At 52.2% G+C, this 24243-nt stretch overlaps 3 protein-coding genes and 1 long non-coding RNA gene across 5 annotated transcripts; 2 read left to right on the top strand and 2 right to left on the bottom strand.

Moving 5' to 3' along the window:
* Positions 1-1447: 1447 nt before the first annotated feature.
* Positions 1448-2770, bottom strand: LOC106980860 (T-cell-interacting, activating receptor on myeloid cells protein 1). The gene is made up of 3 exons (XM_053210701.1): positions 2354-2770; positions 1933-2223; positions 1448-1678 (listed from the first exon to the last, which is right to left on the bottom strand). The coding sequence occupies exons 1-3, from the start codon at positions 2529-2531 to the stop codon at positions 1557-1559; spliced, it is 591 nt and encodes a 196-aa protein (XP_053066676.1). The 5' UTR covers positions 2532-2770; the 3' UTR covers positions 1448-1556.
* Positions 2771-5197: 2427 nt separating this feature from the next.
* Positions 5198-13616, top strand: LOC113593357 (uncharacterized). Its single transcript, XR_003413451.2, has 3 exons — positions 5198-6104; positions 6155-6226; positions 10655-13616. It is a non-coding gene; the product is annotated as an uncharacterized LOC113593357 (long non-coding RNA).
* OSCAR (osteoclast associated Ig-like receptor) lies at positions 12005-21246 on the bottom strand. The gene is made up of 5 exons (XM_027037365.2): positions 20984-21246; positions 20251-20283; positions 16011-16310; positions 14776-15057; positions 12005-13840 (listed from the first exon to the last, which is right to left on the bottom strand). Exons 1-5 carry the CDS (start codon positions 21018-21020, stop codon positions 13704-13706), a joined length of 789 nt encoding a protein of 262 aa, XP_026893166.2. The 5' UTR covers positions 21021-21246; the 3' UTR covers positions 12005-13703.
* Positions 21247-21870: 624 nt separating this feature from the next.
* On the top strand, positions 21871-24243 carry NDUFA3 (NADH:ubiquinone oxidoreductase subunit A3). Of its 2 annotated transcripts, none has more exons than XM_015078989.2 (4): positions 21871-21988; positions 22184-22285; positions 23570-23647; positions 24092-24243. In XM_015078989.2, exons 1-4 carry the CDS (start codon positions 21886-21888, stop codon positions 24181-24183), a joined length of 375 nt encoding a protein of 124 aa, XP_014934475.1. In that variant the 5' UTR covers positions 21871-21885; the 3' UTR covers positions 24184-24243. The 2 variants fall into 2 exon arrangements, with proteins under 2 accessions (XP_014934475.1, XP_014934477.1); XM_015078991.2 differs by having other exon boundaries at positions 22211-22285.

A 24243-nucleotide genomic window follows, 5' to 3' on the forward strand; every position in this document is an offset into this window, starting at 1 on the left:
GGAGACACAGAATCGGAAACAGGCTCCAGGCTCTGAGCCATCAGCCCAGAGCCTGACGTGGGGCTCGAACTCACCCACCGCGAGATCGTGACCTGAGCTGAAGTCGGACGCTTAACCGACTGCGCCACCCAGGCGCCCCATCCCCTTTCTGAGTATACATCCGGAAGAAGCAATGGCCAGTAGGTGACTGGCCGACAGCCAAATAGGTGGAAACAACCCAAACGTCCATCAGCTGATGAAGAGACAAAATGCGGTCTATCCGTAAAATGGGACGTTATCAGCCTTAATAAGGAAGAAGCCCAGTTATGTGCTACAGTGTGGCTGAGCCTTGAGGACATTATTCTGAGCAAAATGAGCCAGACATAAGAAGACACATACTCAATGATTCCAATGATGTGGGGTCGTTGGATTCATCAGATTGACTAAGACGATGTGTAGGATGGTGGGTGCCAGGGGCTGGGGAGGAGGGGTGAGGAGAGGCTGTTTGATGGGGACAGAGTTTCAGTGTTGCAAGATGCAGAGCATTCTGGAGGCAGATACTTAAGGAGCACCTGGGCGGATCAGTTGGTTAAGCATCCGACTTCAGCTCAGGTCATGATCTTGTAGCTCATGAGTCGCGTTCTGTGCCGACAGCTCAGAGCCTGGAGCCTGCTTCGGATTCTGTCTCTCTCTCTCTCTCTCTCTCTCTCTCTCTCCCTCTCTCTCTCTCTAAAATAAACGTTAAAAAAAATTTTTTTAAATACTTAAGATGGCAAAATTTACCTTATGCAGTTTTGCCATAATTTGTAAAAATCATTCCTTTCAAAAAGAAGAAGTCTCAGCAGGAAGAGAAAAACTCGATTCAGTTGAGCTAAAGGCAAGAGTGCTAGAGTCCCGGTTAAAATGAAACTGAGATCTTCCTGGAGTCTGAATCTTTCTCGGAAAGATGTTCCTGGACACTTTGTTATTCTCTCCCTCCTCCTCTGCCTTCTTGCTAGACTCTCCTCCTGTATAACCCCAGGAGGTGTCATCCACACTTGAGTCTAAATGAATTGTGCCCTTCCCAGGAGAACAGAAATGACTTTGTGTCTACATCTTATTTTCCTGGTGAGGGCGGGGGTCAATTATTACAGATCCCTCCTCCTCCAGGCCTGGCCCCCTCACAACACAGCTGGTCACCTACAGTGGGAAGCCCCCCTCCCAGCCTCCAGTTATGTGATCTCCACCATTGGTGCTCCCTCTCTCTCAGCAGAAGATCCTCTGCTCTATTCCACAGAATCCTGGCCCTCCCTCGGTCCTTCCCAAATGACTGCTCCAAGCTGCAGAATCTTGTGGAGACAGACTGGCAGCACCTGAGCGGGCAGGTAATCCAGCTGGGGTCCTCCCAATGGTAAAAACCTCACCTCTCACCCGGATCTCAAGACGATCGCTAGGCTGTGAGGCCCAGAAAGGAGTCCTGGTCTGGAAGTAGACACAGCTGTAGTTCCCGGCGTCACCGACTGTCACAGTCTGCAGGGAGAAGTCTGCCTCCTTGCCGGCTGGGGTCCGGAGCCGGATGGGCTCTGCCACTCCCGCCTTCAGCAGGGCAAACTCATGGGCCCGAAAACATTGTCTGGCCTCTGGCACTGCAGGGTCACGTCGTCTCCTGCAGTCACCACACCCCTTTGGTGGGCTTGCAGGGAAGGTTTAGGGAGACCTCCTGGAAGAGAAGGGGGGCTCCGAGGTCACGGGGAGAAGCCCGGGGTCCCCCACTCACCCTTGTTCTCCTGCAGGGGGTTCCTGCTGAGGGTGGGACACAGATCCCTGGTGTCACCCTCTTTCGACTCTGCGGGAAGGAGGTCCCCCCCCCCCACGAGCCCTGGATGAGGCCGACCAAGTCATTCTGTTGCTGTGTGTCTCCACCTTCTCTGTCCCCTCCTCTGGTCCCTCCCCCAGGCCCGTCCTGCTCCTCACCTGTCACCAGCAGCAGGATGACCTCACTGGGCGGTGATCTTATGTCCGGGGCCCCTGGTCTGTAGCACTCACAGCTGTAGTCTCCAGCGTGGCTGGTTCTTAGGTCAGTGAGGTGAAATTCAGCCAGGCCCTCCTTGGAAGCCGGTGATCGTGAAAAATCCAAAAGAATATTTCCCTTCCTGAGAGCAAAGTTGACATTCTTGGTCGGAGTTCGGCATCGCAGCCTTACACTGCTTCTGGGAGGCACCACCCAGCTGGGCCAGGCCCTGAGGGTGGGCTTGGGAAGGGGCTCTGGAAGGAAGCAGATTGGGGACAGGATTTGGTGCCCTCGCCTGCTGTCAGGAAACCCTTGAAGGAAAGAGAAGGGATGCGGGGAATTTGGAGCGAAGGAGAGGGAGGGTTTAACTGAAGGAACACTCACCGTCAGTCCCTCTGCTTCCTTGGCCAGCGCACAGCCCTGCAAGAGAACCGTCTGTCCGTGGAAACTGAGCCCCATCCCGAAGGGAACTCCTGGGGGGCTGCCGCTGAGACCGGACCCTGGAGGTCCAGCTCACGGCCGGTCCCAGCATCCTGCCCAAGAACCCATCTGGCGTGGGCATTGGTTTGCACCTTGTGTTAATTTTCTATGGCTGCCGTTAACAAATTGTCAGAAACTTGGTGGCTTGTGACAACACAGATTTATTATCTTGCAGTTCTGTGGGGTAGAAAAGCCCCAAAACAGTCTCACTGCTAAACCCAGGGTCTCTTTGGGGCTGTGTTCCCTCTGGGGCTCTAGACAAGAATCCATTCCCCGGCCTTTTCCAACTTCTAGAGATGCCTGCATCTCATCATGGCAGCCTCTCCCTCTGACTTTATTTTTTTTTTAATGTTTTTTTTTAACATTTATTTATTTTTGAAAGAGAGAGAGACAGAGCATGAATGGGGCAGGGGCAGAGAGAGAGGGAGACACAGAACCGGAAGCAGGCTCTAGGCTCTGAGCCATCAGCCCAGAGCCCGACGCGGGGCTCGAACTCGAGGACCGCGAGATCGTGACCTGAGCTGAAGTCGGACGCTTAACCGACTGAGCCACCCAGGCGCCCCTCCCTCTGACTTTGAAACTATCAATGGTTGGTGCACTGGCACCCTCTTCTGCCTGCTTTGCTATTTTAAGGACCCTGCGATTACACTGTGACCACCCAGGTAATCCAGAAGAAGCTCCCTACTTCAAGGTCAACGGATAAGTTTAATTCCACCTGCCACCCTGTATGTATCTCCTCTGCCATGTAAAGGAAGGTATCCACAGCTCCGGGGAGTCAGGACGTGGAGTGAGGTGGGGAGATCCCTGCCCTATGATAGGGGACATCTAGACACTGAGAACACAGTCCTTTGTGCTGAGATACTTCTGTCTGCCCTCAAGGTATGACTGAAACGCATCTCGGACATTACGGTTGGCCATGAGTCATCTCCTTGGTGCCCCAGAGTAAATCTCAGAAATCTAAGATTGGTATTACTTGGAAGGATGAAGTGTATGTCCCCCAACTTTCCCCTCTGGGGGCCTTACTTTCAGATCTAGACCAAACTGACCCCAAGAAATATGTTCCTGCACATTCTTATAGGTGTTCTAGTTTGATTAGCGTATAACAGTGGTTCTGCACCCCCCCCCCACACACACACCAGGGACGTTGGGCACTATGTTGAGACTTTTTTTTAAGCACGTAATACCATATTGCCATCTGTGGTCACAATGCTGTACGTTAGAGCCTCAGAACTCACTCGTCTTTGAACTGCAAGCATGTACCATTGGATCCATATCTCCCTCTCCCCACCACCCCAGCTCCTGGCAAGCACCATCCCACCGTCATGTTTCAACAAGTCAACATTTTTAGGTGCCACATACAAGTGAGGTCATACAAGCAGTCCAGTGTCTTTCTCCGTCTGACTGGTTTCACTGAGCATGATGCCCTCACAGTCCCTCCGTGTTGTCTCAGATGGTGGGATTTCTTTCTTTCTCACGGCCGAATAACATCCCCTTGTATGTAACATGCTGCATCTTCTTTCATCGTTTGTTGGTGGATGGACACTTAGGTCACTTCCATGCCTTGTGAATAACGCTGCAATGAACGTGGGGGCACCGATATCCCTTCAATTTCCTGTTTTCATTTCCTTCTGACACACAGCCCTGAAGTGGGGTGAATGATCGCAGGGTGGTTCTGTTTTTAACTTTCTGAGGAACCAGCCCCCAAACTGTTTTCCGCACAGTGGCTGCACCAGTGTGCATTCCTGCCAACAGAGCACATGGGCTCCCTTTGCACCACATCCTCGTCAACACTTGTCGCAAGATGAGGGCCATTCTGACCAGTTGAGTGGAACCGACAACCTGTGGCCACAGAGCCCTTCTGAAAAGGTTGCCGGACATTTCCTAAGAGGGATTCACTGTTCACTTACCTTCTTGTGGTCTTGCTAACCATGACTCCCTTTATTCAGCCTCCAGATGTTTCCACCCCAGAGCTCTCCCCCCACCCCGCCCCCCCACGTCGGACCCTTTCAGTTCCCTCGTGTGGCTCCATGGAGAATTACGGTCTTTGGCCCTACGCAGACCAGAATTTGAGCTCAGCTTTTCCACTTAGTAGCTGAGTGGCCTTGGCATGGACTTCAGGGCTGATTTTCAGATTCCTCGAATGCAGTATGGGGAAGAGGACTATTTTGGAGAAGCTCTCTAAGAGATATAAGGTGACTCCTGGTCATATGATGACAGGAGGGTATCACTGAGCCTGTGTGAGAAAGTCTCTCTCTTCTCGGTTCCTGGCTCGTTCTCCACCAAGCCCCTGGAAGATACCACAGCCGGGTGCTCGGCTGAACATAGCTTCCGGCTTCACTGCTACCTCTCAGAAACAAGACCGGGGAGAACTGGGGCCGGTTCGGGTCTGTTTTTGATGAGGGGCACGGATTTTCCCACTAATACATGAGTTTTACAGATCTTTTAAAATGGAGTTGAGTACAGTTGAGCCTGGGGGGCTCAGTCGGTTAAGCGTCCAACTGTTGGTTCAGGCTCAGGTTGTGATCTCAGGTTTCATGAGTTTGAGCTGCGCACCAGGCTCTGAGCTGACAATGCAGAGCCTGCTTGGATTTTCTCTCTCTCTCTCTCTCTCTCTCTCTCTGCCCCTCCCCCACTTGCTCTCTCTCTCTCTCTCTCTCTCTCAAATATAAATAAACTTAATTTTTTTTTAAATAATAAAATAGGGGTGCCTGGGGGCTTAGTTGGTTAAGTGTCAGACTTCAACTCAGGTCATGATCTCACAGTTCATGGGTTCGAGCCCCACGTCGGGCTCTGTGCTAACAGCTCAGAGCCTGGAGCCTGTTTCAGATCCTGTGTCTCCCTCTCTCTCTGACCCTCTCCCACTCGAATTCTGTCTCTCTCTCTCTCTCTCTCTCAAAAATATATAAAATATTTTTAAAACTTTTTTAAATAATAAAATAGAGTTGAGCATAAAAATACTAATGTGAAAACCCGGGACATGTCACAGACATAGGGCACAATGTCATTCATTGGGCAGTTCAGGGATGACTGAGTTTGGAGAAACAGGAAAATGTGTGTGAAGCGTCCTTGTACCTAACATGTATTCAGGGAATGGAAGGTTCTAGTCTGTGCTTATTCACCCCTGCCCCACTACTGCCCCCGAAGGTCCCACCAACTCCAGCTGCGGCCACAGCCCACCTGCCCCCGCAGGGCTTACCGATGCGGAGCCAGGTCGGGAGCTGGGGCATCATGGCGGCGCCCCCAAGCCTCCTCCAAGGATCTTCCTTGAGTTTTGCTGTTGGTGGTGAGCCAAAACGTTCTCTTGACTCCAGGACAGGCAGGAACAGCTTTGCTCCCAGTTTTTCAAACCTCTGTTCTACCTACCCACACGTTGTGTCTTCTGGTCTCTGTTAGGAAAGGACTATTGCAACACACTCTCAAGCCACTTCCCACAGGCTTCATGCCCAGCACAGCAATCATCCACTGCTAAGGCACGTCCATGAATATGCAAAGCATGGGAGAAATTGCTAGCCTTTGTCCCCTTTTGCCAAGTGGCTGAAAAGAGCTGGGCCCCCAGCAGTCCAGAATAAGAGACCCATTTCTCTCCATTGGGGAACCGTAGGTCCTTCTGTTCATAGGATGTAAGCAGAAGAGATGTGCACAACTTCTGGGTGATGTCCCAGGGACCCTGAGGGCAGGGTTAGAGCCAGAGCTGAGGGCAAAGAGGGAAGAAGTCACAAGGCATCAGGGACAGATGAGGATCTGGGAGAACAAGACAACAGGCCCTACAGAGAGAAGGTAAGAGAAAAGAACCCTCAGCGGCAGGCAGCATGGCGGACAAGGAATTTGAAGAAGAGAAAGCTCTGTGGTGAGTTTGAAAACTGTTTGCTGTGGGGACATGATTGAACTCCCTCCTCAGTGAAATCTCTTGTGAAATCTTCTACTCATTAGATCTTTCGTGGGAAGGGGCTCTTAAGAAGAGCTCAGGGACCCTGGCTGAGGTGCAGATAGAGAGACAACCCAGGCAGTGGACCCAGGCAATGGGCAGGAGCTGACGTGTGCATGGAAAAATCTAGAAGGGTAAATCTAGTATTTTTTAAGTGTTTATTCTCCAAGTGGTGGAATTGTGCTCAATATTTTTTTTTTCCTTTTGCTTCTATGCATGTTCTAAATTGGCTGGAATTGGGGCGCCTGGGTGGCTCAGTCGGTTAAGCGTCCGACTTTGGCTCAGGTCATGATATCACAGTCTGTGAGTTCGAGCCCCGCGTTGGGCTCTGTGCTGACAGCTTGGAACCTGGAGCCGGCTTCAGATTCTGTGTCTCCCTCTCTCTCTCCCCCTCCCCCGCTTGTACTCTGTCTCTGTACAAAGAGTACAGTCTGTCTCTCTCAAAAATAAACTTAAAAAGAAAGACATTAGGGGCACCCACGTGGCTCAGTTGGTTGAGCATCGACTTCAGCTCAGGTCATGATCTCACTGTGGGTTCCAGCCCCACGTCGGGCTCTGTGCGGACAGCTCAGAGCCTGGAGCCTGCTTTTGTCTCCCTCACTCCTGCCCCTGCCCCGCTTATGCTCTGTCTCTCTCTCTCTCAAAAATAAAAAAAAAAAAAAACATTAAAAAAATTGTTTAAAAACCATTAAAAGAAAAGGAGACATGAGAAAACATCAGGTCTCTCCTTCTCTCCTCTCTCCCTCTCCCCCTGCTCTCCCTCCCTCCCTCTCTCCTTCCCTCTCTACCTCTCCCCCTTCTCTCCCTCTCCTCCTCTCCCCCTGCTCTCCTTGTCTCCTTACCTCTCTCCCTCTGCCCCTGCCATGTGAGGATACAAGAGGGCACCCGTAAGCCAGGAAGAGGGCTTTCACCAGAACCATGCTGGCACTCTGATCTCGGACTTCCCAGGCTCCAGAATTGCTAGAAATAAGTTTCTGTTGTTCAAACCACCCAGCGTGTGGCATTTTACAAGAGCCTGAGTAGACCGAGACAGGTGTGTGAGAAGATGGTCACACTGATGGGCTCCCAGGAGGAGTGCCTGGGAGCCAGCTGAGGCAGGGAGACAGGTGTAGGAAAAGCCTGCAGGGTGGCCCGGCTCATCCTTGGCACTCAGGCAGCCAGGCCAGTGGACCAGCCACCATCTCAAACAGTGCTGGTCACTGTGTCTGAGACAAGAGGGGACTCACAGTGGGGAGGAGGGAGTTCTTACAGTTAAATGCTCCAGCTTGGAAGTGACACTCGTCCAGTCCAGCCAGAATAGTCCTGTGACGCGCCAGTGAGTTCAGGGATTTCCTTACCCATCAAGGAACATGATGTGACCACAAGGTGGCAACAGCACACAACTTTAGGTCTCCCAACCGCAACCCCCTAGCTTCCTCCGCAGGGAGCCTTTGCACAGGCTGTTCCCTCTGCTTAGAACACCCTTCCAGCCCCTCTTTGTCTAGTTAAGGTCTGCCCAACTTTCAGATCTCACCTCACTTCTTCAGCAAAGCCATCAGAGATCTCCATTGATTGGATCAAATCCTATTAGAGGCTTTCAAAACTCCCTCTTGGTTTTTGCTCTGGTTGTACCGATGGAGAGGCAAATGGTTTCCCAGCATCCACTTTTCCTTTCTTCCTTTAAGTAATAGAAACCCCCTCCCATTTTTAAAAAATGATTGTGTGCAATACCTCCCTCCCTCCCTCTCTGTCTCTCTTTGTCTCTCTTTGGTCCTCCTTTCGTGCTGGCTCAGAACCACCTAGGAAAGCTACATACTGACAAAAACAAAGCTGTTGATAAACAGCCCTAGACTGTTTCTTCTATATATTGTTAAGTGAGAGAGAAATCAAATTACATGGCTTTCTTTTTCTTTGGCGGGGGGGGGGGTGTCTCTTGGTTACAGCAGCTGGAAGTGCTCCCTGATCAGTACGGTGACTACCAATTTGGCCCGAGCTTTCCTGGGTGAGCTTCATGAGAGCAGGGTGTGTGTGCTGTGTCCCCAAGCACCAGCACAGTGCCCCACGCGAGGTGGGCATTGGACAGATGTGTCCCAAGTGGGTGAATGGGAACTGGGGGGGGAAGCAGGGCTCGGGGCCGAAAATGCACATCCTAAGGATGAACAGGCCCAGGTTTGCGAGAAAAGGAAAAGAGGTTTCCGCTGAAGCTAATAGTATTAGCTTTGCTTTTGCTATTGTAACAGATTGTCACCAACTCGTGGCCTGAAATGACATAAAATTTTTATCTTTCTGTTCTGGAAGTCAGAGGTCCAAAATGGGTGGAGAGGCTGCCTTCCTTCTGGAGGCTGTAGGGGAGACCCAGGTCCCTGACTTTTCCGGCTTCTAGAGGAGCCTGCGTTCCTGGCCTCGTGACCCTGCCTCATGCTGACCTCTGCTTCTGTCTCTAGGTTCCTTTCTCTGACTCTGACCTTGCTGCCTCTCTCTTCTTTTTGAAAGAAATTTTTTTTAATTTTTTTTAACATTTATTTATTTTTGAGACAGAGAGAGACAGAGCATGAACAGGGGAGGGTCAGAGAGAGAGAGGGAGACACAGAATCCTAAACAGGCTCCAGGCTCTGAGCTGTCAGCACAGAGCCCGATGCGGGGCTTGAACTCACGGACCGTGAGATCATGACCTGAGCTGAAGTCGGACGCTTCACCGACTGAGCCACCCAGGTGCCCCAAGAAAATTTTTTTTAATGTTTATTTTTTGAGAGAGAGAGAGAGAGCACGAGCAGGAGACAGGCAGAGAGGGAGACACAGAATCCAAAGCAGCTCCAGGCTCCGAGCTGTCAGCCCAGATCCTGACACAGGGCTTGAACTCACGAACCATGAGATCATGACCTGAGCTGAAGTCAGCCGCTTAACCAACTGGGCCACCCAAGCGCCCCCAAAAATGAAATCTTTAAAGAAGAATTCTTTTTCTTTATTTTTATTTTTTTTAACTATTCATTTATTTTGAGAGAGACAGAAAGAGCAAGCAGGGGAGGGGTAGAGAGAGAGGGAGAGAGAGAATCTCAAGCAGGCTCTGCATTGCCAGCACAGAGCCTGATGCAGGGACTGAACCCACGAACTGCAAGATGATGACCTCAGCTGAAACCAAGAGTTGGACATCCAACCAACTGAGCCACCCAAGTGCCCCAGAAGAATTAAATTAAAAAAAATTTTTTTTGATATTTATTTATTTTTGAGAGAGAGAGAGAGACAGAGCGTGAGCAGGGAAGGGGCAGAGAGACAGAGGGAGACACAGAATCTGAAGCAGCTCCAGGCTCGGAGCTGTTAGCACAGAGCCCGACGCGGCGCTCGAACTCACTGATCATGAGATCATGACCTGAGCCAAAGTTGGATGCTTAACTGACTGAGCCACCCAGGCGCCCCAAATAATTAAGTTAAAAAAAATTTTTTTAATGTTTATTTATTTTTGAAGGAGAGAGAGAGAGATAGAGCATGAGTGAGGGAGGGGCAGAGAGAGAGGGAGACCCAGAATCCAAAACAGATTCCAGGCTCTGAACTGTCAGCACAGAGCCCGACGCGGGGCTCGAACCCACGAGCTGTGAGATCATGACCTGAGCCGAAGTCAGCCGCTTAACCACCCAGGCACCCCTCTATCTCCCTCTTTTAATAAGGACCCCGTGACTGCATGGAACCCACCTGAATAGTCCAGGATAACCTCCCCTCGTGACCCTTAACGTAATCACACCCGGGAAGTCCCTTTCGCTATGTGTAACATTTTCACAGGCTACAGGAATTGGGACATCACGTGCTGGGGGCGCCCGTCATTCTGCTCGCTGCCCAAGGGCGAAAGTACAGAGCCCGCTTAGATAATTAATCTTCAGCGTGCTGAGCTCACCCAGCCACACTGTGCGTGCTTCCTAAGACCCCTCCCAGGCCCTGGAGACATAGTGATGAAACGACCTGGCCACTCCTGGGAGGATCTTGTGGTCTAGTCTGGGAGAGAGAGAATCAGAACACGGTCCAAATACTCAATTCGGGGACGACAGGGCACTACGGAACACACGTGGGCCGGGCAAAAGTTGGCAGTTGAAACGACATCTACTCTGAGGCCAGAAGGCTGAGAGTGGTGGACCCGGCCAGAGGAACTAGGGAGGAGGGAGGGGAGCAGATCTGTCACGGCCTCCTTAGGAACGCCTTGTAAGTGCTGAGCAATTGTGGGTGACAAATACCAGGAACCACCGCCTCAGGGACGGTAAATTGCTTTGCAGTTGTTAAATGTGATCACGTTCCCCTTCCTCTTCCTCATTCAGAAGTGGAAGTGACCGAGGAGACCAAAGAAGACTTGACTCCACAGACTGGAAGGGACGGCTGTCGTCACTGTTGCTGTCCTGGTCCTGTGGCACAACCACGGGGAACAAACCCCACAGCCTGACGGCAAGGGCCCTCTGAAGTCCCAGACCAGACACACACACAGGCCATAGGGGGCTGTTGGTGATGATGGGGGTTGCCCGGCGGACCGACCGGTGCAGAGGCACCGTCGCTGGTAGAGAATGCAGTTAGTACTCTCACGACTGCTCACTCAGTAACATTCTATGAATAACATTAGCCATCAATAATCTATTTTCACCTGGCTCCCCTTGATGCCTTTCTCGTCCTCACACGCACACTTTCCGTCTCCAAGCCCTTCTCGCCACTCAGCACTCATATGTGCCTTTCCTGCTTTATGCCTGATTTCGGTGGGGCACACATCCCTCTCTGTTGTTATTATATTTACCACCTTCCCCTCCCCCTCTCCCCACTTTAGGGAGAAGGACTCTTCAGGCCTGTTGGATAAGTAAATGCATAAGTTGGGGCACCTGGCTGGCTCAGTCGGTGGAGTGAGTTTGGGTGGCTCGTTGGGTGTAGAGGTTACTTAAAAAATAAAATCTTTTTTTTAATGTTTATTTATTTTTGAGAGAGACAGAGCATGAGTGGGAGAGGGGCAGAGAGGGAGAGGGAGACACAGAATCCAAAGCAGCTCCAGGCTCCGAGCCGTCAGCACAGAGCCTGACACGGGGCTTGAACTCACTGATCGTGAGATCATGACCCGAGCCGAAGTCGGACACTTAACTGACTGAGCCACCCAAGCACCCCCAAAAATAAAATCTTTAAAGAAGAATTATTTTTAAAAATTTTAACTTCATTCATTTATTTTGAGAGAGACAGAGAGGGCGAGCAGGGGAGGGGTAGAGAGAGAGAGGGAGAGAGAGAATCCCAAGCAGGCTCTGCATTGCCAGCACAGAGCCTGATGCAGGGACTGAACCCACGAACTCTAAGATGATAACCTGAGCTGAAACGAAGAGTCAGACACCCAACCAACTGAGCCACCCAGGCGCCCCAGAAGAATTAAATTAAAAAAAATTTTTTTGGTGTTTATTTATTTTTGAAGGAGAGAGAGACAGAGCACGAGTGGGGAAGGGGCAGAGAGAGAGGGAGACACAGAATCCGAAGCAGGCTCCAGGCTCTGAGCTGTCAGCACAGAGCCCGACGTGGGGCTCGAACCCGTAAACCATGAGATCATGACCTGAGCCGAAGTCGGAGGCTTAACCAAGACTGAGCCACCCAGGCGCCCCAAGAATTAAATTTTTTTAATGTTTATTTCTTTTTGAGAGAGAGAGAGAGAGAGAGAGAGAGAGAGCACGAAGTGGGTAGGGGCAGAGAGAGAGAGGGACTCCAGGCTCTGAACTGTCAGCGCAGAGCCCTATGCGGGGCACCAGCCCACAAACCGTGAGATCATGACCTGAGCCAAAGTCGGACACTTAACCAACTGAGCCCCCCAGGTGCCCCAAAATCTTTTTAATTTTTTAAATGTTTTTTTATTCATTTTTTAGAGGCAGAAACAGAGTGTGAGCTGGGCAGGGGCAGAGAGAGAGGGAGACACAGAATCCGAAGCAGGCTCCAGGCTCTGAGCTGTCAACACAGAGCCTGATGCAGGGCTCGAACCAGCGAACCCTGATATCATGACTTGAGCCGAAGTCGGAGGCTTAACTGACTGAGCCACCCAGGCGCCCCCCAAAATCTTTAAAAAAGAATTAAATGCATCGGTTGGTTGATAGATACTGAATAAGTATAGTAAATAGGTGATTGGATTAATAAGCTGATTAACTGATTAATAAAGGGAGGAATGGGTGTAAGAATGAATAAATGATGGGTAAGGGCAAAAGAAAGGATAGAAAATCCAATGAGAGCAAGTGCAAAGGGGACGGAGGGATGGAAGGAAAGAAGGGTGAGAATCAATGAGCAGGTGGATGGATGACGAGAAATGAGTGAGAGGGTGGTTGAAAAGCAAAGGAACCAGAAATGAGTGGAAGCACAAAGTCAGGGGGAGCCTCCCTGATGCGCCACTGACTTCCCGTATGACTAGGGGGGAGCTTCAGGCCACCCCTCTATTCCACCATTTTCCATTCCATTTTACAGGAGAAACTTGAATGTAGTCAGGCCTTCCAGAGAGGTAAGAGGAGAGAGCAAGCAGGCTGCGTGAGGAACGGTTTATGTTATTTTGACAACCTCGAAGGCAGCCAAGAGCCAGCGGGGCAACAGGCCAGGTGCAATGTGTTAATGTCCACGTCAAAGGTCTGTGCACACCGCCCTTGCTGTTGCCTTGGCAGTGGATGCCTCTTAATCCTAATGACGGCTCAAGAAACCAGTCTGCAGTGCATGCAAATGAAGCTGTAATTAGAGAAGTTCCACTTGATCTGACCTTGGCCCACCTTTGGGGAAGGTCTGAGCAGGGGTTTGAAAAAGGTTTGCTTGGCGACCGGGAATGATGTCACGAAGGAAGAGGCAGCGAATTGCTTACAAGGTGAGCTGGAGCTGGCACCATGGAAAAAAAGACTGTGACTTCATTCCAGCCCTGAGCCTTGAGTAGAAACCACACTCATCCAATAGCTAACATTTATTGAGCGTTTGCTATGGGCCAGTCGCTTTTAAGGGCTTTGTGCGTGTTGCCCACTTAATCCTACAATAATCCTAGGAAGTGAGTATTATCAGTGAGCCCATTTTACAGTCCAGGCAACTAAGACTTGGCAAAGGTCATCTTCCTAGTATCCCAGTGAGGAGGCAGCAGCACTGGGAATCGAACCCAGGCCTTGTGACTGGGAAGCCTTAACCACGGGTAGAGCCTTCCACGGATCTAGGAGGTACTGGCCCAGAAGGGAGGGAGAACACACAGTATGAAGCAGATTATTATTCAGCAGCTGGGCTCAGCCCAACTGTGGGCTCTTGCAAGGGCCGGTCCAACCCCGGGAATCCCTGCTTCTTCTCGCCACCTCTGGAAAGTCTTCTCACGCTTCAGGGCGTCTATATCCAGTCCTCCAGGACTCAGGGCCGAATACTACATGGGATGCGACTCCGGCTGCGCCAGTCCAAAAAGACCAGCGTGCCCAGGGAGAGGAGCACCAGGCCAGCTAGCCCCAGGCGGACGAGGTTGCCCTGTGTGTAGTCCAAGGAGCCTGAGCCTGCAGGGCAGCGAGGAAGAGGGGTCTTCAGCTTCCGAACCCAGTTTCGGCCTGCCCTGCCCTCCTGGTCTCTAACCTCCAGGGTGAGACTGCAGACACAATTCCCAGTCTCAAAGTTGAGGTGGGTCAGTGCGAGCAGGGGTCCTGAACCCTTGGGTTTGGGGAGGAGGGCATAGGGCCTGAACCCCCAGGTTGGGGAGCAGGGAGGAGCCAGGGCCCTAGACCCCCAGGTGGGGAGCAGGGAGGGGCTGGAGGCCCAGACTCCCTGGTTGGGAAGCAGGGATGGGCTAGGGGCCTGGACCCTTGGGCTGGAGAGCAGGGAGGAACCCGGGGTCGGGACCCCCAGGATGGGGAGCAGGGAGGAACCAGGGGCCCAACCGCGGGGTCAGATGAGAAGGGGCTGGGGGCGCAGACCCCCAGATGAGTAGCAGGAGGGGCTGGGGGCCCAGACTCCCAGGATGTGGGGAGCAGGGAGGGGCTGGGGGGCGGGACCCTTGGGTTGAAGAGCAGGGAGGAGCTGGGAGACCTGACCCCTGGGTTGGGGAGCAGGGAGGGGCTAGGGGCCCAGACTCCCTGGTCGGATGAGAAGGGGCTGAGGGCCCGGACCCCCAGGTGGTAGCAGGAGGGGCTGGGGGCCCGAGCCCCTAGGATGGGGAGCAGGGAGGGGCTAGGCGCCGGACCCCCGGGTTGGGGAGCAGGGAGGAACCTGGGGCCCAGATCCCCAGGTCCGATGAGAAGGGGCTGGGGACCCGGACCCCCAGGTGGTAGCAGGAGGGGCTGGGGACCTGGATCCCCAGGATGGGGAGCAGGGAGGGGCTAGGGGCCCGGACCCCCGGGTCCCATGAGAAGGGGCTGGGGGCCCGGACCCCCAGGATGGAAAGCACGGAGGGGCTGGGGGTCCGGGAGCAGGGGCTGGGGCCGCGCGCAGCCCTCACCGTCGGCGCTGATGACCAGCGGCTCGCTGCGCTGCGAGAGCACGTACGGGGAGGACGGCGTGTGGTAGTAGCAGCTGTAGGTGCCCGGCGCGCGGGCGCCGCGCAGCGGGAAGTCGGCCCAGGGCTGCGCCGAGCGGCGGTACTGCACTGGCGCCGCCTCGCCCACACGGTACAGCGCGAAGCTCATGCCCCCCAGGCGGCCCGCGCAGCGCAGGCTCACGTTGGCCCCGGGCGCCACCACCGGGCCGGGCAGCGCCACCAGCGACGGGCGCGGCAGCTCGTCTGCGAGGGGCACGGACGAGGGCGATCGCTGGTGCGGCCCTGCGCCCCCGCCCCCTTCCCCGGCTTTCGCCCCTCTTCCTCCTCCCCTTCCTCCTGCCGCCTCGGCCTCCCTCCCTCCGGTCCCTCCTGGGCTTCTTCTTCTTCTCCCTGGTCCCTTCCCCCTTCCTCGTTTCCCCCTTCCCTCTCCGCCCTCGGCCTCTTCCTCCCTCCGTCCCTCCCCCTCCCCTCCCCCTCCTCATCCCCCCTCCCCCCTCCCCTCCCTCAGTCTGTCCGTCCCTCTCAATCTCTGCCTGTGTCTCCCTCAGTTTCTCTGCCTCCTCGTGGATCTCTGTGCCCTTTGCGTCCTTGTCCCTGTGTTCCCCCTGTGTCTTCGTCTCCAAGTATGCCTTTCTGTGTTCTCCGCGTCTCCATCTCCCTCGATGTCCCCTTTTCTCTCTCCGCTTGTTGCCTCACCAAAATTCTCTGTTTTTCTCTCCCCCCGTCCCGTGTGTTTTACTGTCCTGAATCTCAGAGGCAGTGTCTCCCCAATATTTTCTCCTTGTGGTTCGGGGTTTCTCCCAAGGTTTCCTAACCTCAGCACTAGTGACATTTTGGATAAATCTGGATAATTCTTTGTTTTACGGGAGAAGGGTGCGGGCTGCCCCGTGCTTTGCAGCATCTCTGGTCTCGCTCTACCCACTGGATGACAGTAGCACACCTCTCCCCAGTCACGGCGACCAAAAATGTCTCTGGATATTGCCAAAGATCACCTGGGGGGCACAGTCCTCCCTGTTAGGAATCACCCCTGCTTCTCTGGTTCTCTTTCTCTCCCCATGTAGCTCTTTTCCTCTGTGTCATTGTAGAAGCCCGTCTTTATGTCTCTTTCAGTTCTCTCTCCCTGTATGTCCATCCCTCCTTTTCCCTCCCTCATCCTGCCCCAATGTCCCTTCTTCTTCCCCGCCCCAGGACCTCACCTGTCACAAGCAGTTCCAGCGTATCACTCGGGTGGGACCAGACACCCAGACCCCAGCCTAGCCTCCGGTAGCAGCAGTGGTAACTGCCCCCCTGGGCTGGGGTCACCTCCTCCAGGAAGAACTCTGCCAGCTCCATGGACACGCCCCGGTACAGCACAGGGATGATCCTTCCAGACTTGAAGAGTGCAAACCTCCAGGCAGGTTGAGGTGCCCGGCAACTCAAGGTCACGTTGACCCCAGGGGTTACAATTGCGGCAGGCTGAGCCCCTAGCCGCGGCTTGGGGTATGAGGCTGGGGGGACTGAATAAACAGGGCTGCCTGGGTCCCTGGGCTTCCTGAGAGCCCGAGGAGATGGGGTAGGAAGAGAATCACCTGGGGCAACCACTGCTTCTTTCTCATCCTCGGTTTCCTGCTTGGAAAATAGGACGCACTGACTCCAATCAAGGATTGTCAACACTAGCTACAAGTCAGAGCATCAGGGCAACTCCTAAGCTTTACTCCATGGTTTGTTTGAATGTTTGTTCATTTCTCAGAGAAAGAGACAGAGAGAGACAGAATCAGAAACAGGCTCTAGGCTCCAAGCTGTCAGCACAGAGCCTGATGCGGGGCTCGAACTCATGATCTGTGATGAGATCATGACCTGAGCTGAAGTCAGATGCTTCACCGACTGAGCCACCCAGGCGCCCCCTGAGATCCTATTTCTTGCCCTGCACTATGCCAAGCTCTGAGCCAAGGGTTTTTAAATTTTTTTTTTAATGTTTATTTATTTTTGAGACAGAGAGAGACAGAGCACGAACAGGGGAGGGGCAGAGAGAGAGGGAGACACAGAATCGGAAGCAGGCTCCAGGCTCCGAGCTGTCAGCACAGAGCCCGATGCGGGGCTCGAACCCACGGACCGCGAGATCGTGACCTGAGCCGAAGTCGGACGCTTAACCGACTGAGCCACCCAGGCGCCCCAAGGGTTTTTAAATTAATTTTTAAAATACTCACTCCAGGCTCTGAGCTGTCAGCAGAGAGCCTGATGCAGGGCTTGAACTCATGAACCATGAGATCATGACCTGAGCCAAAGTCAGATGCTTAACTGACTGAGCCACCCAGGCACCCCTTACTCCATGGTTTTTAAACATAATGTCAAGGGATTGGGTCCCAGAAATCTGCAATTTTAAATTGCTCTTGACTATTTTTAACATAGTCAACATATTTCAATAGTTGCCAGAACTCGCTATCTATTTGGGTAGAAAAAAAAAAAAAGTTGTATCTGTACCTGAGACCATTCCCCAAAACCAGCTCCAGGTTAATTAAAGACCTGCAATGTTTTATTTTGTTTTGTTTTACTGTTAAAGTATGAGAAGAAAATACAGGAAAATATATTTGTCCTGGGGGCAGAGACAGCTATCTTAAAACATAAAACAAAAAACTCAGGAGAGACAAGGTTAATTAATTTGATGACTTCAAATTTTTAAAGTTGTGTATGAGAATAGAAGAAATAAGCTAGAAGACAAGCAGCAGCCCTGACAGAAATGACTTATTCATTAATCACAGAGATTAAGAGTATGGAAAGAGGGGGATCTGGGTAGCTCCGCTGACTGAGTGTCTGACTTCAGGTCAGGTCCCGATCTTGCAGTTGGTGAGTTCAAGTCCCACATCAAGCTCACTGCTATCGGTGAAGAGCCTGCTTCAGATCCTTTGTGTCTTTCTCTCTGTCCCTCTCCCGCTTGCATTCCCATTCTCTCTCTCTCTCAAAAATAAATAAACATTTTTTGGGGCGCCTGGGTGGCGCAGTCGGTTAAGCGTCCGACTTCAGCCAGGTCACGATCTCGTGGTCCGTGAGTTTGAGCCCCGCGTCGGGCTCTGGGCTGCTGGCTCGGAGCCTGGAGCCTGCTTCCGATTCTGTGTCTCCCTCTCTCTCTGCCCCTCCCCCGTTCATGCTCTGTCTCTCTCTGTCCCAAAAATAAATAAACGTTGAAAAAAAAATTAAAAAAAAAAAAAAGGATAGAGAAAGAAATCCCAAACCCAGCCAAGTTGAAAATTGGACAAATTATATGAATAAGGCAGTACACAGAAGAGGAAGTCCAATCGATTAAAATACATGGCGGGGGGAGGGGAAGTTGCTTAATGTTAGTAGTAGTTATTAAAAAAAATTAACAGTTAACAGTTAAGATTTTTTTTTTTTTTTTTTTTTTTTTTTTTTTTTTTTTTTTGGCGTATCAGCTTGTCAACAATTTAAACAATGGTTTATATCCTGTTTGGGTGAAGACAGAGTGAAACGAGTAGTTAGGTCCACTTAAGTGCACCTTTTGAGAAGGCAATTTGTCCATTTCTATCAAAATACACAGAGGAAATGACAAACAACCCAATAATTCCTGTTCTGCCCTACACAAATGTAGCTATATGGGCACAAAAAGCTCATACTGGAGCACTCGCTGAATTATTGATTGGGGTAGGGCCGGAGGAGGATACTGGAAATAACCTAAATATACATCAATAGGACGAATAAAATAGAATCCTACCATACATCAGCAAATGTTAAACGGTATTTTTTTTTAAAAAAGCAGAGTTAGTTATAATAATATGGAAACATCTGCAACACAGATTGTAAAGTGAAAAATGTGAGAGGCAGAACATTGTAGGTCATGAAATATCAATTTTGCCTCAGTAAGAAAACAAAGAAGTATATAAATACATACATGTGTCTGAATGCATGGGGATTTTTTTAAATAAGGATTCAGAGCTTATTTAAGGAAGATGGGGAAATGAAAGAGGGAGTTTCTAAGTCCTTTGGTAATAATTTTTAAATCATGAGTATATGTTAGATTTATCATTAAAAAATAATAATTTAAAATAAATTGATAGCTAAGGTATCAGTTGTTTTCCAGGTGATTCTTGTTTGAAGTTGTTATGTAGTGGGGGAGGTTTCAGAGAAAGAAGAGATCTCACCAATCAGAAAACTTGAAAAGAGGGGTGCCTAGGTGGCTCAGCCATCTGAACATCCAACTTCGGCTCAGGTCATGATCTCACGGTTTGTGGGTTTGAGCCCCGCATTGGGCTTCAAGCTGACAGTGTGGAGCTGCTTGGGATATTCTCTCTCTCTCTCTCTCTCTCTCTCTCTCTCTCTCTCTCTCTCCCTCTCTCTCCCTCTCTCCCTTTCCCTCTCCCTCTCCCTCTCTCCCTCTCTCGCTGTGCCCCTCTCCTGACTCGTGCTTTCTCTCTCTCTCAAAATAAATAAGTAAAAAGAGGTAAGAAAGAAAGTAAGAGAAAGGAAAAGAAAAGGAATGAAAAAGAAAAGAAAAGACAAAACCTGTAAAGAAACCCAAGGCTATCTCAGGGTGGAGAATCTTACTCTCGTGGATGTAGGGTTCCAAATGGGGCAATACTCGGCATTGCCAGAGATCCTATTTCTTTTTTTTTTTTTTTTAATCTTTACGTATTTTTGAGAGAGAGAGAGAGACAGAGTGCGAGCAGGGGAGGAACAGAGAGAGAGGGAGACACAGAATCCTAAACAGGCTCCAGGCTCTGAGCGGTCAGCACAGAGCCCGATGCGGGGCTCGAACTCACGAACCGTGAGATCATGACCTGAGCCGAAGTCAGATGCTTCACCGACTGAGCCACCCAGGCGCCCCCAGAGATCCTATTTCTTGCCCTGCATTATGCCAAGCTCTGAGCCAAGGGTTTTTAAATTAATTTTTAAAATACTCGCTCCAGGCTCTGAGCTGTCAGCAGAGAGCCTGATGCATGGCTTGAACTCATGAACCGTGAGATCATGACCTGAGCCAAAGTCAGATGCTTCACCGACTGAGCCACCCAGGGGCCCCTTATTTTATTTTTAAAGTAATTTTTACACCCAACAGGGAGCTCAAACTCATGACCCCGACATCAAGAGCCCCATGCTCTTCCCGCTGAGCCAGACAGGCGACCCGTACACGTGGGTGATTTTATTACACCCACAGGAAAGCCCATTTCACAGAGAAGGAAACAGCAAGCGGTAATTTGTTCAAAGTTGTCAATGAATAATATGGTGAAGCTTACATCTCTTTAGCTGCCTCACCTATCCTGGTCACTAAAGGGAGTGAGGTTAGAAGGAAAGAAAGGAAGGAGAGGGGAGACAAGATGAAAGAAGGGAAGGGAGGGAGGAAGGAAAATACGGAAATCTGGGGTGAAGCTGGGCACCAAGAGGAAATCTGAGTAGTTGGAAATGGGCTGTCAGCAGCATACAGGTGAACAGATGGAGGGTGTTACTCACCAGTTGGCGTGCCGTCTGCATCACACAGAGGCCCTGCGGAAGATGGAGGGGCTAAGTCTTTTCAAAGCCCTAGGCTGCTGCCATCCTATCTCATTGTGAACCCAGGAACCTAAGTCCCCAGGCCCTCCTTCCTCTGGGAAACAGGATCTTACCTCTGTCGGTAGCCATAACTGTGGACTTCAGTCCTCACCTACTTCAGAAGCCTGAAGTCTGGCCCCAGCCCCCTCTTGCCTCTACACCCAGTGTTCAGGCCCTTGGACTCCCTTCCCCTTTAACAGGAGACAGTAATCTGAACCCACAGGGTCTCCTCCCTGGGGGTCAGGAGTCTGGGCCCCCAGCTCCCTTCTCCCCAGAGACCCAAGTGGTCCGGCTTCATCCCCTCCCACATCAGAATCTAGGATTCTACACTTGCTATCCCCAGGAGTTCAGGTACCCTAGCACCCTCCTGCCTCCACACCCAGCGAATCCTGTCCCCACTCCCTCCTCTTCCCTTCCAGGAACAGGAATTCAGGGTCCATGTGTCCTCCTGCTTTAGGACCCAAGGATCTGGGCCCCCTGCCCTGTCCCCTTATTCTGGCCTAGAATTCGGGACCCTCAGCTAGTGCTGCCTATCCTGTACCTGCCCTCAGGGAGACTCAGTAGCCCTCTTCCTTGCCCCACACCTGCTCCACACAGCCTATCTCCCTGCACCCCAGCCAGCCTGGGACCCAGGGAGAAGGGGGGAGCAGCTCACAGAGGGCCAGCAGCAGCAGGATCAGCACCAGGATCATGGTGGGCAGATCTCGGCTGGAGCAGAAGTAGGAGCCAGGGCTCAGCCGTGCCCTCTAACGTCTCAGGAAATGCAATATCAGAAAGTCAGAGCTCTGTTTAAGGAAGAGAGGAGGGAAGTGGGGGCCTCTGGGTGACAGAGTCACAGCCCCATGGTGCTGTGGAAAAAGCTGGGAGAATGGGCAGTTCACTAATTAAAAAAAAAAAAAGACAACTAGCACTTATTATGTGCCAGACCCTGTGCTGCACTATTCTGGGGGCACAGAGAGGAGTCAGACCCTATTACTGCCCTAGAGCAGCTCCCAGGCTGATGTAAAGAGAGAGGCCGACCGTGTGAGTTGAAGGAAGGAAGGAAGGAAGGAAGGAAGGAAGGAAGGAAGGAAGGAAGGAAGGAAGGAAAGAAAAGAAAAAAGAAAAAGGTGAGCGACTATGGAGGACACATATGGCGCTGAGAGAATCCACAGAAGGCCCTTAACCCTTCTGGGATGAGAGTTAAAGCTTCCAGGACGAACTGATGTTGAGCTGCGACCTCAAATGATAGTTCAGTCATTTGTCCTCTCCCAGCCTCCGCTTTTCCATCTATAAAATGGGCTTTCCTGAGCAAACTCTAAACTGAGGACTATTGCATTCCGCCTTAGATGGGTCGCAGCTGAAGGACTGGGAGTACAGCTCCGGAGTGACTCCTAGGCGAAAGAGACAGGTTTGCACTTACATCTGCAGCGGCGCCCCCTTTCTTGCCACCGCTTCGGACAGCTGTTCTGCGGCAGTGCGCACGCGCGGGCTCAGACTGCGGAGACGCGCGCGGGGACCACAAGTCCCGGAGTACTCCGCGTCCTCGCCGCGGCCCAGGACAGCTGCTCTTTGCCAATGCGCACGCGCAGATTCAGCGAAGCCTCCGGCGCAGGGACCACAACTCCCAGAGTGCTCCGCGCTCTTGCCGCCGCCGCCGACGCGACCAAGATGGCCGGGAGTAAGTGCTGGCGCTGCAGGCGCGCGGGGCCGGGTGGTTCCGGGAGCCCCGAGCAGTGTCGGGGGTAGGGCAGGGCCGAGTCCCGGTAGAGGCGGAGGGGTCGGGGTTAGCGGGGGACGCGGAGATCACGAGAGGGCTCCTTCAGGGTGGGGGTGGCGCGAGAGGGTTAGAGGTCATCAGGGGCATCCCCTGCAGGGGTGACCCTCCTCGCCCCCGCTCCAGGACTCACCGCCTTCCTCAAGGATGTCTGGGCCAAGGAGCCGGTGCTGGTCGCGTCCTTCACCATCGCGGGCCTCGGTGCGTGAGCGTGCATCGCCCCCACCTGGCGTCCCAGCTTTACCCCCATTCCCCGCCCTCGCCAAAGGTCCCATCGCTCCCCACCTGCGTCCATCCTGGAGCTCCGAGGCCCCGTCGCCGCCCTCAACGTTCTGTTGCTCCGCTTGTGTGTCAGCGCCCCCACGCCGACCCCTTGCCTACCCCCCTCGCCAATATTATGACCCCTTCCCACCCGTATACACCTACCCAAGAGGCCGTGATCCCTCTAAGGGACAGGTTCTCAGCCCTGGGTGTCCATTAAAAGCACCGGAGCGGTAAAAATGTCCGAATCGTACCCACTTTCCACACTCGCTATCAACCAGATTCAGTGTGGAGTTGAGTGGAGTGGAGGTGGAGCAGGGGAATCTGTGTCCTTTGCAAATCCTCAGTGCTGCCTTGATTGATAACTTCTGTTCTAGAACAAGGCTACTCATACTTCAACGTGCACTGGGGGTCACTCGCAGGCTGTCATTGCATAGGTCTGGGATGCAGCGTTTATATCAGGGTCCCAGGCCTTGTCAGCACGGCTTATCTGTGGGCCACACACTGGGTAAGGTTCTAGAGCCCCTGTCCCATACGGCCGCCACCGGCCACACTAGCCACTGAGCACCTGAGAAGAAGCACTTTTACTAAGCTCGTGGAAGGTACACGCCAGATTGCAAGGAACAGGACGAGTATATAAAATATCTCAAGCTTTTTGCATGTTGACTATATGCTGAGTTGTTTGGGATGTACCAGGTTAAAAAATTTTTTAATTCATTTGTATCCTTTATTTTTAATGTGAGTGTTAGAAGGTGGGAAATTAAAGATGTGGCCCTTACATTTGTTTTGGACAGTGCTGGCCTAGAACATTGTTTTATACTTCCTCTGGGACTCCTGGCTCCCACCCTAGGTGAACTGCAATTTCTCAGAGACTAATCCTTTCTCAATGACAATCCCCCTTTCCCTGATTTTGTTACAGTTCATGATTTCTTTGGAACATTCCCAAAATGCTCCCCTCTACCACCCCTGCTGCTTCATGACCACCTCTATGGTCCTGCACTCATTCGGTGACCACCCCTATTTCTTCCCTTCACCCCCTCTCCTGATGATAAATGGGGATCCCAGAGTGCCAAGGGGCCTCCTGGAGGGGCCAGGACCTCCCTGCTCCCCTCCTCCCACGCATTTGACTCCTACTTTGCCAAGATTCAGCTTCTGCCCCTGACCACCCCCAACCCCCCGCCCCAGAGCCACTGTCCCCTGGGCCTCACTCCTGTCTCTCCACAGCTGTAATTCTGCCCACCATCAGCCCCTTCACCAAATATGCCACCATGATCAACCAGGCCACGCCCTACAACTATCCAGGTGAGCTGGAAGGAGGGCTGCCCAGAAGGGGTGGGGGTGTGGGTAGACTTCCCTGTGCTGGGGGAGGAGTAAGAATGGGTGGCTCTTTCCTCAGCAGGGACAGATTCTGCAGTGCAGGCTGGACTTTGTTTTTTTCTTTTGAGATCCAAACCACGTGCCATAAAACTTATTTCCTGTCTGTGTTTACACTTCTGAGTTTCTGTCATTGCAGATTTGTATTCCTCTCTGGGTTTCCTTCTCTGTTGCTTTCTGGATTTTTGTCATTCTGGGTCTCTGCCCTCTCTGCTCTCCCATCCCTCTGGGTCTCTATACGCCTGCTTCTCTGTGTCCCCTCTCTCCCCTGGGGTCCCGTTTCCCTCTCTGGGTATAAACTGCCAGTCTAGCCTTTCTCTATGGGCCTCCCGAGATCTGCTGGTCTCAGTGGGCCACCTTCCTGCCCCACAGTGCCCCTCCGAGATGATGGAAACATGCCTGACGTGCCCAGCCACCCCCAGGACCCTGAGGGTCCAAGCTTGGAGTGGCTGAAGAAACTGTGAGCACCTCCGGTGACATGGAGGAGGCCCCCTCCCCTGTGGCCAATAAAATGTGAAAAGCGA

Source organism: Acinonyx jubatus, chromosome E2 (assembly GCF_027475565.1).
Source record: "Acinonyx jubatus isolate Ajub_Pintada_27869175 chromosome E2, VMU_Ajub_asm_v1.0, whole genome shotgun sequence".
Taxonomy (NCBI): domain Eukaryota; kingdom Metazoa; phylum Chordata; class Mammalia; order Carnivora; family Felidae; genus Acinonyx; species Acinonyx jubatus.